Source organism: Rattus norvegicus, chromosome 9, assembly GCF_036323735.1.
Source record: "Rattus norvegicus strain BN/NHsdMcwi chromosome 9, GRCr8, whole genome shotgun sequence".
In the NCBI taxonomy this organism is placed as follows: Eukaryota; Metazoa; Chordata; class Mammalia; order Rodentia; family Muridae; genus Rattus; species Rattus norvegicus.
In genome coordinates this window covers 62,791,773-62,809,303 of record NC_086027.1, presented here as the reverse complement: position 1 = coordinate 62,809,303, position 17,531 = coordinate 62,791,773, and the positions used below count along the sequence as shown (strand labels likewise).

The 17,531-nt window shown below is 40.4% G+C and overlaps 1 protein-coding gene across 4 annotated transcripts in view; it reads left to right on the top strand.

Annotated features, from left to right (window-relative positions):
- The window catches only part of Stk17b (serine/threonine kinase 17b), a 30,600-nt gene extending 23,208 nt beyond the window's left edge, over window positions 1-7,392 (top strand). For 3 of the 4 annotated variants that reach the window (XM_006244908.4, XM_039082990.2, XM_039082991.2), the window contains 2 exons: window positions 1,083-1,262; window positions 5,144-7,392. In XM_006244908.4, coding sequence (XP_006244970.1) covers window positions 1,083-1,262; window positions 5,144-5,423 — 460 coding nt within the window. In that variant the 3' untranslated portion in view covers window positions 5,424-7,392. 4 annotated transcript variants of the gene reach the window in all.
- The last annotated feature ends 10,139 nt before the right edge of the window (window positions 7,393-17,531 follow it).

Sequence of the window (17,531 nt, the reverse complement as noted above, 5' to 3'; positions counted from 1 at the left end):
GATCCTCAGTGGGACTCTTCTTGGTTATCTTGTTGCCCGGTGTCATGGAGATCCTATAGCTTTGGGATGGCAGGACTGGCCCTTTCAGGCGTCCCAGCCATTCACAGACAATACAGATTTTGTGGTGGGCCAATTCAGATAGTTGGCCAACCCACTGACTCTCCTAAGGTTTTCTTTCAAAAATTTTATTCAAAAGATACCATTGAAGAATTTTTGCCTACTTTCCAGTAAGCTGTTGAGCCAGAGGCATAGAAATAGAAACTCCTTCCTATTGATCATCTCTTTTGAGTAAGAGTGAACCAGCCTGTATCAATGACACACACTGGAGTCAAGTAAACTGCTCAAGAAGCTCGGATGACACACAGTCCAAGCATGAGGCCCTGCCTAGCTATGGGAGTCTGGAAGAGCTAAGCATTTGCTGAGCAGAATGAGGTCAGGAGCGCAGAGGCTCATGTTTATAAGAGTTCACCTGTAGGGAATCATGGGGTTTGCTGCCATCTCAGAGAGACCTTCACAGGGAGCAGCCCTGGAACTTCTGTTGAGACCAACTGACTTTTTAGTCCAAGTGAAGAGTTTAGCCTTATTGTCCTGGGTCTTTGAAACTGATGGGTTTGCAATGGTACAAAAGGTCTGATGGCTAAGTCCAAGTGGGAAGCCTGCTATGCTGACTTGTGTCTCCTGGCCGGCCTTATCCTTCAGATATTTAAGCTTTGAGAAATTCTACCCATCCCGCTTTGTGTTTGCCAGACTTGCAGCCTTTTTCACAGAACCCTGGTTACAGCTCTCAGATCATTATTGTCATGGGGCAGACCAACAAGTGTCTGTACTGAAGGCTGTAGATAAAAGGATATTTTCAATGGACTATGTTGACGTTATATGTAACATATATGTGGACTCTCTGTCTCTTGGTGAGGTAAATGTAAAATGTAACTATTTTAATCTTTATGGAATAATAATCTCTAGAAGCATTTCAAGTATTTTTTAAACTTTGCCAGACTTGTGGACTATTAATTGTACTGTTTATAAATACTGTTAAATTAATGTGCATTTTAAATTTCCTCTTCTCTCCTTTGTTTTTTCAGGAATATTGGCATAATAGCATATATGTTGTTGACTCATACATCACCATTTGTAGGAGAAGATAACCAAGAAACATATCTGAATATTTCTCAAGTGAATGTAGATTATTCAGAAGAAATGTTTTCATCAGTTTCACAACTGGCCACAGACTTCATCCAGAGCCTTCTAGTAAAGAATCCAGAGTAAGTAATGACCTTAATTAAATACTGTTACAAAACAAATAACATGTGCCTGCTAAAGATACATTCTACACAAAAATGTGAGTAATGTATATTTTATCCCACATTGGGAAACTGTTGGAGGATTGGCATGAAAGTTGAGGGGAACTACTAGAAAAGAGGGTGGGGTTATGGGGAAGTGGGGGTGTGTGGGTGGAAAATCTCAGTAATAAAACCTAGTATGTGCATATATAGAATTATTGCAGTGAAACCTATTTTATAAAATTAAAAAATGCCAGTAAAATAAGATTACCATTAAAGTCATAAGGAAGGTACATTCTAAAGTTATATAAAATTATACATTGGTAAAATATAAAGAGATTGATATGAAAGTCCATTAAATAACAAATATGTAATTCTAAGCCAAAAGAAAACCCATACCACATGGAAGTTTAGAATGAAGGTAAGATCTGAGGTAATCTTTTCTCAACCAACTGCTAATCCTTGGCTTATTATAATGGGACTTCAGTGTGAATGATTTCTAGTTAAATTGGTCTGTTACATAACAGGCAGAAATTACTAATTGCCAAATCTTAACGGAGTAAATATTTACTTATGTGTGGCTTTGTTTTATATATAAAAATATTCAAATTTTGGTTGCTTAAAGAAAAAACCCAGAAGTATATAGAATATCTTTCACCCTGACATATGCTAAAAATGCGACCTATCATGGTATTTACTGAAGAAAGGACTTGACTCTAGCGCCAGACCCTTGATTATTGGCAAGGAGAGGCACAGCTCTCGTTTGAGAAATTCTAGAGCTGCAACCTGCAGGCCAGTGGTCTCCCTTTCTAAACGTCTGGGTTTGACAGACAGTCTCCTGGAGGACTCAGTTTTATATCTACAAGAAAAAATAATAGGTTTCTGAATATTTTATTGGATTAATTTGATTCCAGACAACTCTTTCAAGGTATATATTGGACATAAATACCTATTTTATATAAAGAGCAATATTATATTTTCTGTTTATAAAACATTTTTGTTTTCTTAAATAGTTTTTGCCTATATTCTAAATTTTCTGTAATAAGCACATTACAACTTTATTATAAAAAGACTATATACAAAAACAAAAGATTAGAAATATCTGTCAAATGATTGCTGTTTGAGAAATATCTATCAAATGATTGAGTTTATAGATATTTTCTCTTTTTTGAATAATAGAAAATAATCTTACAATTTAAAGTATTGGATAAATATCATTGAAGACTATCATTTCAAATTTAAGTTAGTGTTTTAAAGCATAAATTAGGACATTCAGCCAGTGGTTTGGGGAGACGAACCTTCCACCTTAGACCATGGCCAAGTTCATCTGTAACTTTGCGGAGAAGGCACCATTGAAGGTGTCCGCTGCCATGACTTACTCGAAGCCGTGACTGGCCGCATTTTGCCACTACGCCAAGGTTGAGCTGTTCCCCCAACCCCTGGTAAAATCCCTCCCGCTATTTAGAGCATGAAAAAAAAATTCACAGGACTGAAACTGGCGGCTTCAAACACCTTACAGTGAGGGAAGTGTGCTGAACGGTTTGGTGGCCACTGAGGTGTGGATGTGGTTCTTTATCAGAGATCATAAGAAAACATGGCATTGTCGGCTTTGATGTTTGAAGACCTATCTTTAACTTCCAATTTGAGTTCTTATTTGAATGTTCTAGGACCATGTATAATGAGACTGCTATCTGAAGAAAATACTAGCTGTGAAATAGTAAAAAAAAAAGCATAATTTAGTGCTGAAAATAAATGGCTGATTTATAGTTCCTCCAAAGGTTTTCCAAATTGAAAGAATTTGAAAATAAAGCAAGTGTTTATTTTGTAAAAAAGGAATCTAAAAATCAAGCAGTTCCCATTGCTCTGTAGTCCATGACAAGCAGTCCTGGTCATTGACTAGTGTTTTTCCAAGTTGTGCTTCCAAGAAGATATTTATGGGAATAGTATTTTTTTTTTCTATCTCACTTTACTCGGTCTGCATTCTATGGGCTGAGGGTGAAGCTAAATGGTAGAGTTTTCTTCACTTGTGTGAAGCCCTGGGATTGTTCCCCAGCACTGAAAACTCATTTGTGTAACAGAGATTAAGGAAGAAAGGTTCAAATTCAAAAGGTACATCCTGAATACTATAGAAATTTAATAATTTTCCATAACCCTCCAGAAAACCCTGATGTTATTATATATTAGAGGTAATTAGGAGGGGACCCAATACCGTGTTTAGAATGCAAAAACCAAATTTATACTTTGGAGATGACCAATTAAGTCTCCAGAAAGCTGCTCCTTAGTATTCATTGGGTCATTGTTTACAACATCGAGATTTTGGAAGCACCAATAGGTATCAGGTTAGACAGATTGTAGTATACTAGGAAGAGTGATGAATACAATACCTTTAGTTCTGTATTCACAGAAAGGTAGTTAAGATATATCGTCTCCTTTGAGCTACTGCCTCACTAGTCAGAGCTGCTGTTACCAAGAAATCAGATGGCCCATGTTGGAAAGGATGTCAGGAAATAGGGATCCTTATTCACTGCTTGTGAGAGTGCAAATTGATACGGTAATTGTGGAAGTCAACTTGTAGGTTCTCTAAAAATTTAAAATAAAATATTATATGACTTGGCTATTTCATATCTGGACACAGGCCCAGAGGAACTCTATATCCTACCATAGAGATATTTGTACATCCATGATTATTGGTGCTTTATTTACAATAGCAAGGAAATAGAACCAATAGATGAATAGATAATGAAAATGTGGTACATATACAGAATGAAATACTATTCAGTTGTAAAGAAGTCATGAAATTTGCAGGAAAATGGATGAACTTGGAAAGTAGAATATTAAGTGAGGTACCTCAAACTAAAGGAAAAAACCCATATGTTCTGCCTTATATGCAGATCTTAGATTATAATACATACATGTATATATGTGCAGAGCTGAAAGTGTAGGCGCAGTATAGCATCTAGAGAGGTAACAAGACAGGATGATATTAAGTGGTGAGGAAGGGTGGAATGTAGGCCAAAGGCACATGAGTCATGAAAGAGGACATAAAGTTAATTGTTCATCTAGTTTCAACCCTGTCACACTTTTCTCTTTCCTTTGTGTGTGTATGTGTGTGTGTGTGTGTGTGTGTGTGTGTGTGTGTGTGTGTGTGTGTACGTGTGATGGTGTGATGGGTAAGTGAATAAAGTGTAGCTAACAGTCAAAATGTAAGCACCAGGGGAAGCTCCCTGGCTACAGCATGTCATTCTAACTATGTGAACTTCACTGAGATGAGTGGTTTGTGACTGGGCAAATGTTTGTTTGAATGTACTTAATCTAGCTGCATGGTGTCTTTGTGAGTTCATTGCAATAAAATGGTTTTTTTAAATAAAAGTAAAATGTATTATCAGGTGAGCAAAGAGAGCAATGACTGTTCCTTCAGGAGATAATGTGACCTAGGTCTAACTGCCCTCAGTAAGCCCCATTTTTTAAAGGTCCTAGCACCTTCCAACAGTGCTACAGGCTAGTGGCCATGCCTTTAATACAGGGCCTTGGGGGACTAAAGTCAGTGTTCAGACTGTGGCATATTACGCTGACAGCTTGGGAAATTTGCTTCAAACCAAATCTTGTCATATCTTCCTCCAGTAGCCTGTTAAAGGCCAGCAGTGGCACCTACTTCTTAGGTTTCTCTGATTGTTAAATAAAAAATAAGAAGCATGTGAAGTAGCCCTGCCGTCTAGATAAGCACTTAATAAGAGTTAGCTGTATCTACAGGTCTGCTTGGACTTCAGCAGCCGTGCTATCTTCATGTTCGTTTTTAAGTGGACTTGGAAGACTGTTTAGCTTGCCGTGAGCACTCACCTTTCCCTCTCTGCTTCCTTCCAAAGGAAAAGACCAACAGCAGAATCCTGCCTTTCCCACTCATGGCTGCAGCAGTGGGACTTTGGAAGCTTGTTTCATCCTGAGGAAACTTCAGAGTCCTCTCAAACTCAGGATCTGAGCCTCAGGTCCTCTGAAGATAAGACCCCCAAGTCCTGTAATGGAAGCTGTGGAGACCGAGAGGACAAGGAGAACATCCCTGAGGATGACAGCTTACTTTCTAAAAGATTTCGATTCGATGACTCCTTGCCCAGCCCCCACGAACTCGTTCCAGATTTGTTCTGTTAGCATTTCTCTCTGTCATTCATCTGGACTGACTTGGAAATTTGAAATCTTCTCTGGTGTCAGATTGTGTTTGTAGCTTCATATATAATATGTTTATATTATAAGTGCACTTTTGCTTAGAAGAACTTAAGGAACAGTTCAAATGCTAGCCTTCTATTAGCTAGCATATCATTTCCTGTCCTGAAATTGTTTTATAGAGAAAAATATTTAAATATATGACAAAACTGTAAATTTTGCATGTGAGTTCATATGCAACTGAAAGAATTCAAGTTCAGGTGAAGTTATAAAATGGGTTATGTTATGTTTAGTAAATATTGAACAAAATGAAAAAATAGGAATTTAGTAGGTCCTCTCTAAGGTAAGCCCTATACCAGAACCCTATTAGCAGAGAATTTTGTTTGGCTGTCAAGGGTAAACCACAATATATACTGCTTTATACATACTCCAGAGATATTTTATAACTGAAAATGCTTCCCAGTTACCAATAGCTTGAAATTGTACGATTCTTTCTGTGCCATGTGCTCTGTGAGAAGGCACAGTCAACCAGAGCAGGGGAAACCAGATTGGTCCAGGCTGTTTCTCTGTAAACTGACATCATTTCCAACTCACATATCTTGCACATGCATCCTATTTCAGATCTAGTAAGATCTGGAAGACGGATATGCATGGTATGCAAATAAAAGAGGACTTCATCCTCTAGAATTGTTAGAGTAGAGGAGAATTGGGGAGTAGCAAATGTGTTCTAATTTCAGTCAGACATATTCATAAAGGGAAATGTTAAGTCCAGGCAGCTGACTGAGTGTTGGGTGTCTAAGTCTCAGGATGCAAGCCCATCGTTTAGAGCATAGGCACTTCTGGAGTTCTTGTGTGAAATTCTAGTGAGTGAGAAGGCGTGACATGCAGCTCTCTTCAGGCTCCCTGTGTGTGTGTTTTCTGCTGGAAGCAGCACACGGGAGAGTCCAGTGTTGTCCGTGGTCAATATCTCTGTTCAGTCCTGTGGGAGGGGCTTAGGGATGCTTTGGAGACCTCCCACTGGTGTCCACTTTAAACTGTAATGACATCATGTTAAGATAGCAGATCTCATAAATATGCTACTCAATCAGACTCCATTGCCAAAACAAATTAAAAGCTGGTGTATTTCCACATTGAAGTGGGTGTTAGTCTAACAACCTGTAAATTCTTGAAATTGTTAATAAAATTCCAAATTCTTTAGATAACTTTAAACTATTTAAATTGAGCATTGGTGTCTTTGTTTGAGTAAATGTTGAGTTCCTTTTACATCTTCGTTATTTTTAAAGGAAAAATTGTTTGCCTTTTGTATATGTGTGTGCATATATGTGTACAGGTATGTGTATATATGTATAGATAGATAAAATATAGCCTTTAAACAGCTTTATGTTAGATATTCTTTCCTTTTGTATTATACTCAACTCAGGTGCCAAAGGAGCCCTCTTATCTGAATAAGTGTGCACATACATTCTTTAGAAGTAGTTTGTTGGCCCAAGAAGCCAAACACTGAAGATGCTAAATTTAACTCTTGTGTTTCTGAAGTTGAGATGCTGTTGGTAAATTATTGATTGCTTGTGTACTTTCCATCAGTGTTAATTCAGGTAACGTCATTAGTCGGTCATTAGGAAATGTGGTAACTTTCCCAAACGGTGATATTTTATTGTAAAACTTTAAAAAGTATTAATGCCAGATGCCAAAAGTAAGCATTTGAAAATTTAGTTTTAAGTCACTTGTTTAAAACCACTTCTTATTGTCTATATTTTTTCTGCGGAATCCTGAGATAGTTTGTATGTTCCCTTCGTTAACGGGATATCAAGTTGTAAATCCCCATACCTTTCCTTGGGACATTGCTCATTGTAAACAGTAGCTAGTGGTTTCACAATAAAAAACAGTCTTTCCATAAAACCAATTTACAAATTTCCCATGTTGAAATGTGGAAATAAATGTCTTTTGAGAGAATTAATCCGAAGCCGCCTTAATCTTTACTCTTCTCCCCCCAAAGTTGAAGAACAAGTTTATCAAGGTCTGTCATTTGCCCTGCCTGGAGAGTCCCATACCTGAAGTGGGATCGCCCACAAAACTCAAGCTGCTGTTTTAGATGGAGCTGTATGGGTGGGATCGGAAGATGTGGTGCATAGAACGCGGTGGGCTTGTCCTTTTAGTTACTTCCCCACTGAGGTTACCAGTTAGCAGTGGAATTCTAACCACACCGGGGATTAAGCCACTCAGCAGTCTAAGGACTTAGAAGAAGTCAGCATTTCTTCCTGTGGAAAATGTCAGCTGAAGCAGGTGTCTGGTGATAGGTTTTCATTGTGGCGAGCTCCTTCATTTTGGATGGGTTACAAATGGTTCACAGGCTGGAGTTGAAGTAACCTAAGAAGCATTTGCAAGTCTTGGCACTTCAGAATGGTCCTCTTCTGCTAGCCTGAAATTGGGGTTTGATAACAAACTTAGAATCATATCCTATTGTTGTTTAAATGATTGCATTTCCATTTCAAATTGTGCTAAAATTATCTGACTTCTAGTTGGAGGGACATTACCAATTTTAAGATTTATCAAATAATTTTGAGTAATAATTGTAAAGCTCACAGATAATGATTGCCTCGATATCCTAACGTTAATTAAGTATACTGTCCAAAGTACGTCACAAATGTTAGGAATATTCCAGATTAAAACCCCCCCAAAGGCTGCATATTGTCAGCTTAATGGTCCTTGTTGCTAAGAATTAAAAAGCATTTTTTTAAAACATACACCTTGTTTTTTTTTTTTTTTTTTTTTTTTTTTTTCGGAGCTGGGGACCGAACCCAGGGCCTTGTGCTTGCTAGGCAAGCGCTCTACCACTGAGCTAAATCCCCAACCCCCTTACACCTTGTGTTTTAAAGCAATTAAAAACCCGCTGGTCTCAAGTCCTTCACTAGAAGGTATAGCTTTGGACACAGGCAGTCTCTCAGCTCTCCTTCCAGTTCAGCTTTGTTTGTTTGCCTCTGTCCATTGGAAAAGTTGTGCACGTTTGAAAACAAACAGGCCTGCCCCCTATTAGTAAGTTGTCAGTACATGATGCTGCCCTATGCCTGCATAAAGGGCAAGCATTTGAGAGGTCTACACGTGTGACTGAGGTAGCGCTGATCCCCCTGTTCACGGTGTTAACAATCAACACTGTATAAAGCGCCCACCCTTGCTGAGTACAGCAGCTGTGCTCCTTGGGAAACACAAGCCTGTGGGTTTTTCTTTAACTTCTTATTCTTTCTTTCCTTCCTTCCTTCCTCCCTCCCTCCCTCCCTCCCTTCCTCCCTCCCTCCCTTCCTTCCTTCCTTCCTTTCTTTCTATTTATTTTTGCCAGCCAGTTTGCATATAACCTCACTTAGATGTATTGCTGTTTCAAGACTATATAATCTATATTTCCAGGCTATTAACGTTGAGCTGGATGGAAATAGTAGTTTATGCTTATAATGCCAGCACCGGAGAAACAGGAGGATCTACACATTCAAGGCCAGTCTAGTCTGTATATTGAGTCCCAGACTAGTCAGACTACCTATCCAGACCCTGTCTCATAAAATCAAAAACAACCCAAAACCCATGCTTACCATTAGTGCTGAACTCATGGCTACAAGTACCAACTCCCAAAACCTATCTATCACTAAATCTCTCCACAAGCCACAGCACGGTTCTCTAGTGTAAGGACCAAGCACAGCACTTCAGCATGTCAGCACCATGTTAAATTGAAATCAGGAAAGATGTGTTTTTTAAGATACTAAAAGTTCTGTGAAACTATGCTGCTTTACATAGGAAGTTGATCTCCACTGAGATCAAGTTCTGTAAGGTGGATTTTCTTTGAGAAATTGTCAAAACAAGATCATGGCAGAGGCCACAGATTATTTTTCTGGCAATTTTAGACTCCAAGACTTCTCTGAAATCAGCTGTTTGTGAACTGTTCTAAATCAAAGGCAGCGAGACTCTGAAACTGAAGACTGTGTGTCAGCAGAGACAAGGCTTCTGTTCCCCTCTCGAAGATTTGCCTTTCATGAAGGGAGGAGAGGCATATTTTGGTGGAAAATGCTTTAACTTTAAATTTTTTAGTTCTAACACCCTCAAAAGAAAAAACAAAAACAAACAACAACAACAAAGCCATCCTGTGTGCACTCTTAGATAAGGAGTTGAATCAAAGTGACACTAATTTCACACCATCATCTGGAATCCATCTATACTTACCATCTTCACTCAAAAGAAATTTTAGCACATGCAAAATTTGGGGTTCAATCCTTAGCATCACTGAAAACAAAACCCAACTCCCCTCCACCCCAATCCCACGGAAGGAAAAAAAAATGAAATAAAACAAAACCCAAAACATTTTAAAATTTTTATTTATATTTTGCTCACTGCCCCCTCCTAGTCACCCCCTCCCACAATCCTTCCATGTCCCTTTCCCTTCTCCTCTGAGTGGGGGGCCCTCCTGGGTATCCTTCCACCCTGGCACTTCAAGTCTCTGAGAGGCAAGATGCTTCCTTTCCTACTGAGGCCAGACAAGGCACCCATATCGCACATACAGGCCCCTGCTCTAGTTGTTCGGGACCCACATGAAGACCAAGCTGCACATCTGCTCCATATGGACCTAGCGGGGAGGCCTAGGTCCAGCCCGTGTATGTTCTTAGGTTGGTAAAACCAAAAACCTTTAATGTTCATTTAACGGCATTGAAAAAAAATAAGACGTTTTCTCTTCAGGAAGTATTCAGCAAAATCGGAGTAAAGCCTATTTTGAACAGAAGAAAGGACATGTTCATTCTGACACACAGAGAGGCATCCTTCCCATGCGGGAGCATCATGGGCAGAGGCTGAAGAGCTGGGTGCAGGAGAAAGTCCTTCAGGCCAACCGTGAGCAAGGAGCCTCTAGGACACCAACTCAGCTTGCTTCTGTTTTGATCACTGATAGTATTCTGCAAATGTCCACTAAGCAGCAGCAGTGTTGCACTGGGAGAAACAAATGTAAACAAGTCAAAGAACACTGAGGCCAACCGTACATGATTAACTACGAAGTGTGCTGGAAAAAGTGATGCATGAAATGGCAATTCAGTCTGCGGTAAGGAAAAATGTCTGTATGGGACTACTTTGAAATGGCATGCCTTGCCTTGCAAGGTTCAGGTTTTGTTGTCTTGTTCTTTTTAGCTCAGATTTTCTTCCTGGGCATTAAGTCTTAGGTATCATTTCTGTTGAGTATAATCTAAACATCCCCAAATATGTCACAGCCCTAAGAAAAGCACATCAGCCCCTCCCCCAATATTCCCTCCACATCTAGACCCTTGGCTTTGAACTATCCCTTAGCTCTACTGCCCCTTGCCTGAGTTAGTGTCACTTACCTGCGTGCCCCACCTGGGCTCTCTAGGTGTTATTCCAATTTTTGTACTTCCTTACTGTATCCCTTTCAACTCATAATTCATAGCTCCTTACTGCACCTTGTCATCATCTCTTGATGCTTACCACTCGGTTTTCAGTCAAGATCTAGACTGTCTAGACTATATATATTAGAGTCAGCAAAGTTTTTCTCCTGAAAGGCCAGTTGCTGGAACTGGAGAGATGACTCAGTGGTCAAGTGTGTTTCTTTGTTGTTTTTGCCTATCTGAGTCTGGTTTCCAGCACTCATGTCAGGTGGCACACAATTAACTCCAGTCTTGTGACCTCCACGGGCACCTGCACCCACATGTGCATTCTAGCATATAGACACCCTCACAAATTGACATAATTGAAAATTTAAAAAAATCTTTGAAAGGCCCATTGTTAAATGTTGCGAGTTTAATCAGCCAGACAGCTTCCACTTTAACTACTAAGCTATCCTCTCAAAGGCAACTGTCAACAATTGTGAATTATTAAATTTTCAATAAAAATGTATTAAGATAGACAAAGGAACACTTAGTCAATACAAATCTATATGTTTATTACAATGATGCTTTTCTTGTTGCCCTGGCTCTACTGTGATTAAGATGGGAGGGGAAGCTGAAAGGACACAGGACTGTGGCTGAAGGGATGATGGCTCAGCAGTGAAGAGCATCATTGCTCAAGCACAGGACCAGAACCCACATCGAGTGGCTTGTGGGGGCTTCTACCTCCAGTTTCAAAGGATCCAATGCCCTCTGACTTCTACAGACACTTGCAAGCATATGGTGCACATAAACTCACACAGGCACACACACACACAGACACACACACACACATAAAGATAAATTTAAAAAGGGCAGTGTAAGGTCAACAGTTAAAGGAGAAATGACTCATCTGAGTTTACTTTGTCCTCTAGGAAGATTGGGAAACACTCTCAGGCCTATCTATTTCAACACAATGGAGAGTTTACAAGGAATTAACCCAAGAGGGTGCTGCCATGGCTGACCCACCGATGGCGTGGAAGTGCCGGAAGCTGCCATCGCCTTGTCTTGTCAGTATGCAATAGAAATAAAGCTCTATTTAGTTAACCCACTTTCTTTGAGGCTTTGTGACATTAGCAATTGAGAGAATTTTAATTTACACAATTATCTTTGTTTCCTGAATTCTTATTCTGGCCGAAGTGTGTGGCACAGCATTTTGCTCCCAAGTACATTTTGCAAGCACACATCCTCAAGTATTTCTACTGCCATTGTTCCCAGTGACTTCAATTTACCCAGGGAATCACCAAGTGAGATGTCTAACATACACTACATTTCATAATCACTTTGACAAAGCTAACATCTCATTGGACATTATCTATGGATACTTGTAACACAGCGCTGGATGGCAAAGCAATGTGGTTCAATGGTGTTCAAAATTTGGCTTAATCAAGAATGGAATGTAAATTATTTTTTGAGAGCTAAATCATTTTTGTGCACACACAGTTACTTGATGGTGTGACAAAAGACCAGGCAAGCAATTTAGGAGAGGAAGGGTTTGGTTAGCCTTTACAGCTCATCAAGGCGGGGAAGGCATGTGGCAGGAGTATGAACCAGCTAACCATGTTCAGCCAAAGAAAGAAAGCAGAGATAGACAGGAAGTGTGCTCAGGCTAAGAGCCCCACCCTCCAGTAGTTCACTTGTTACAACAACCTTCCAGGACTGCCGCTAGCTTGGGACCAAGTGTCCAGACAGGTAAGCCTGTGGGGAAACATTAAACCACATTTTAGAGAAAGGGATGCGAAGGCAGGGCTAGGACCTGAGAAGACCACTTTAACCACGCCACCACTCTGCTCTGTGAGCTTCCCATCCATGGTAGGAGTCGTGAAGAATCAGTAGCAGATTCTTGTACAACATGCACTGGCTCTCATGGTCCCAAGATGTCCCAAGACCTTTCCTAGAGAGAGAGAGAGTCACTGCCATGGAGTTTTACTCAAAACTCAGTTTGGCCGTGCCTGGGCTTCCAGAACTTTCTCTCTCTTGTCTTCTTCTCCATTAACACTTTACCTCTTTGTGATATTTCCTATAGCTCAAAGTTAAGGTCTTTTTATATCTTTGGATTCTTAAATCTATTTTGTGACAACAGAAAATCTCCAATATTTTCCTATATGGCTTTCATACAGTCAAATACACATATATACATACATACCTTCAGTCATACATTTCTATGTTCTTATATGGAAATACAAAAGGTTTCCTTAGAGGAAGCAAATCAGTCTTCCAACTTGATGAAGTATATAGGCTTCTTCTCCTTAGAATGCCTTACTCAGGAGACTTTGAAAGCACTTCTAGTGGAGACAACAAGCATAAGCAAGGACAGAATCAAGCGAATAATCCTTCACATGCAGGCCTATGCCAACCTACGCTGTCGTCCACCCTTAGAATAGGAGAAAAAAAAAGGGGGATTATTTTATAATTAGTTCAGAGGATTCCACCCTCTATGGTTCACCACAGGAATTTAAATTTAGTGATTATAATACCCCTTTGAAAGACCAAAGAAAAGATATATGCTAATTATCTCGATATTTCTAGCCAGATTGTAACATGCAACTGGGTCACCAATTATGCAGTAAGTGTTCAATCAGCCCGGTTGTGCAGAATGACAAACAAATACAAAATGTATTGATGGAAATTATAAGACAGACTTACTGAACAAGTAAGACGACGGATTCTGCTGTACGATGTATACCCCAACCCCTTCAGTCTGAATCAATAACCACGCATGAGCCTATAGGATTTTTTGTTTTTCTCTGGTTTCACCCTTGAAACCTTGGTTATTTCCTAACTAAATTTTATAATCTGTATAACTGAACTAACTGTTTACATTGTCTTGCTCAAAGTCAAATTTTCTGGATGAAATATTATAGCTTATTTCTGCCTTTGAAGTCAGTTGTTAGCCCAATTGAATGGGAACGTGATTAGGTTCTAAACTGAGAAGTGCACAAAAAGGCCTCTGGAGTAAATGAATATTTAAGTAATCACAGACTAAAGACCATTGAAAACAAGTTTAAAGGGAGAGAAAGCGCCTGGCCATTTACAGAGAGGCCTTTTTGGCTGCTCTAACCTGTGTGAACATCAACTGCTTCTTTCTCTTCCAGAAACAGCAGCCATCAGCCGTTTGCTTCTTTGATTCGTTCTGGTCCTAATTCATTTAACACTAATGATTAAGCATGAGACACTGCAAATGAACCTGTCTCTTTTCTTCCCAGAAGTTGAGTGATTACTCTGGCCAATGGCTGGGACTTTTCTATTACTAAATTTGTTAGAGATTTAATTACTTTGGCTTTGCTCCAGTATTCCTGAACAAACATGACAAACAGCCCCCCAATATTGAATCTAAATAGTCAGCCTCACTCTGAGCTCTCTTTACGGGATGTGTTGTTACTGAATGGGTGTTTGTATGTCTATGTGAGAAGTGTTGCCTGTGGCTATCTATGCCTGTGTTCTGAGATACGTAATACACAAAGGTGAAAAGAATAAAGTGCATTAAAGGACCTGCCATGAGTCAGGAGTTAGATGTGGCTCTTGTAGTTATGCCGTTTCATGTACTTGACATGATCTGTCTGCAAATGAAATGCCACTCCCCTTGTGCGGGCAAGGAAGAGACTCAGGCAACCTTCCAAAGGTATCTAATGAGCAGATGCTGGGATTCGCCAGCCCAGATTCTCCTGACTTCTAACGCACGTCTTCCTGTCACCCTCCTCCTAGCCTTTCCTGCTTCCTGCCTGGTAAGTATACTAAATAGTGCATTTTAATAATGCAGATATTTGTCATATATTCTTTGTCCTTTCAATCATACCAAAATAGAACTAAATTTTCCAGGAATCATTTTAAGAAGAAGCGTGGAGCCTGATCATTCTTTGAAAATGGATAAATTTTAATTTTTGCATGGTTGAAAACTAAAAATACATCACAAATCAATGGCATTTGTAATATAACATTCCAAATTGCAATATATGTTGCTGGACACAGTATGGTAACTGCTAAACATTAGACAGAGATGTGCACATGTCTCTACACTATGCCTTCTTTGCACATCTGGGTACTGTACTGGCTACTTCTAACTACATGTTTGCTACACTTGAATCAGAGATTGGGTAGTGTTGGTCTTCTCTACTCACAATGTGTGAGATGTGTCTGAGAAGCCTGGTTCTCACTGGAAGAGCTTCTCCGAGGTATGATCAGCATTTGGTCTGAGACAAGAAATGCCTGACTCATCCAAGGGACTGAGAATCTCCAGGAGAGTCACCTCCAGAAAGAGGTGAGAGGAGAGGAGAGCAGTGTGGGCAGGGATCCACTTAATCTTAGTTTTCCCCTCAGGGAAAGGAACTCCTCATCAAAGAGTTTAAAGGTTGAGTTTGACATAATCATATTTCATGTTTTAAAGATCTTCTAATGAGCGTATTGTGGAGGACAGGTTGATAAGGCTTAAATCTAAGAAATGTCATGCAGGAACATCGTTCCATGGTTCCTGACAAGAGGATGGGGATATGGGATTGAGAGAAAAGGATGGATCCTAACAAAATCTGACAAACCAAACTGATAAAGTCTCCTGGTTATTTGGGCGTGCCCCGTGGGGGGGCGTGTTCAGGATCATGTTCAGGGTGTCCTTTTAAAGTGAATTTTTATGGTTGTCAACTTAGTAACACAGAGTACAGGACGAAGGAGCAGGTTATGGACAAGACAGTTCGGTTTGTCTTGCGTTGTTGGAATGCTGGCTTTAAAAAGACGGCTTGGAAAGCATGAAAACATAAATAGAGGTGTGGTCTGTCAGCGAACAAGAGACAAGCTCGCCTTAAGGAAGAATTGAGCTGGAAACACACTTCAGGCCAGAATTTCCGTCGTATACTCTTCAATAGGATCCCACAGGGAGGGACACGGGATGGAAGGACGTGATTGGAGGAACAATGAGAAGATGAAGAATCCATTCTCATGGTACATCTGCCATCTCTACCCAGAGAGGAAATGCTACTTCACAGGGTGTAGGGTCTGTGCTCACATGTAAGGGTTGCTGTACTTGGAGTGTCTCTCTCTGTTGCTTACCATGCAACCTTCGCTATCCATGAAGTCTTAGTAGCCATTTCTTTCCTTGGTATGAAAATCCCTTAGTAGACTAAGGCACATTCATATAAAAGTGAAAATAACTAAGCGTAAACTATCCCCAGAAATGGGTGACCTTTCCCCAAAAGTGGCCATAGAAGCATCAGAGATTTCTCATACTCCCACACAGCCTTACCACTCTCTCTGAAACCCCTCCCCCATCTCTGTCATGTCACTGTCATGTACAAACAGGCAACGTGTGTGAGCTGTCAAAGTACATGTGGAAAGTTAGAGAAGTGCCCGCTATATCAACTGACCGGAAGGACCTCTTTCTTGGAAAGGTTTGAAACGGGAACAACTTCATTTACATCAATGTTGCGCAGGCTGCCCTCTGAACCAAGCAACCTGGGGGTTCAGATGAACCCTCTCCCTGCCACCTGCTACATACCATGCTGTCTTAATTACATTGGCCTTGGAGGGGCTAGATTATACATGACTACGGCAGGAGTCCTATGTAGGAGGCAGTGGGAAGGCTACCAGTGCTGCGGAAGACCTTCTACTGTGGCTTTCTGTGGGGAGCATCTGAAGGGACTCTAGCCAGTCTGAGCACAGTAAACATGGTTCTGGCAGCCTTGCCTTCTCCCCTACTCCCTCTGCCTGGCTAAAACTCTTAGATTACAGTCCTAAAGCTAACCATGAAGGTCGATTCCCTTATTTGGCCATTTCCCTCCATTGAGGCTGACTACCAAGGTCCAGCTATCAAAGTATTGAAGTACACCGATCAAAAGCCCCTTTTGGATGCCCCAATTAACACACCCAATTAAAATTAAACACCTCGTCTGAACACGGGGTTCCCTTGTTACCCTTATAAAATGCCATTTGCCTGTGAGCTATGTCTGTTTCATCTCTATCCAGAGGCACTCCTTTGTTCCCCTGGGACAAATACCCCTTCCCCCTCTCCCCTGTTCCCTTCCCCCTCTCCCTCAGCCTCTATCTTCTGTCTTTGTCTCTTATTCCCTGCCCTTTGTCCCTCTGGGGCAAATAAATCTTCTTTGTGCTGAGAACTTGTCTTGGGGTGTTTTGTGTGAATACCCATCCCTTCTGTAAGGAAGCCTGACAGACTATTGCTTCCCTGGAGAACTGTGGCTCATCTTATCCTTGGAACCTTAGGAGGAGGGGTAGACGTTCTTTATGTCTCTCCCTGGGAAGAAGTATGAGCAACAATGGAATTTATAGAATTATTAATCAATTTGTTATGACAAACCTAACCTTTGAATGTAATTAACCCTATTGGCATTCTAAGTTTACCAGTAAAAGCCAGGGAATTAAGTTAAAACTTCTCTCATTGCTCTCTGGCTTGCTTCATTGTAAACTCTATTGCCCAAATACCAAGCATTTTTGAGTTGCAATCTGAAACTCTACCTGGAAATGGCAGTAATTATAAGGTAACCTCAAGCATACTGAAGAAATGTGTCACCGAATGCTGCTTGGTTGGACAGGAAAAATAGTACTTGAATATGGTACACCTGTTATCTCATAGTAAATTTGCCTATGCTCTGGATTACTTTTGTTTGTTTGTATACGTTGTGTGCTCGTATCCATGTGAACCTGCAAGTGCAAGAGACTGAGACTAACACCAGGAGTCTTCCTGTCACGG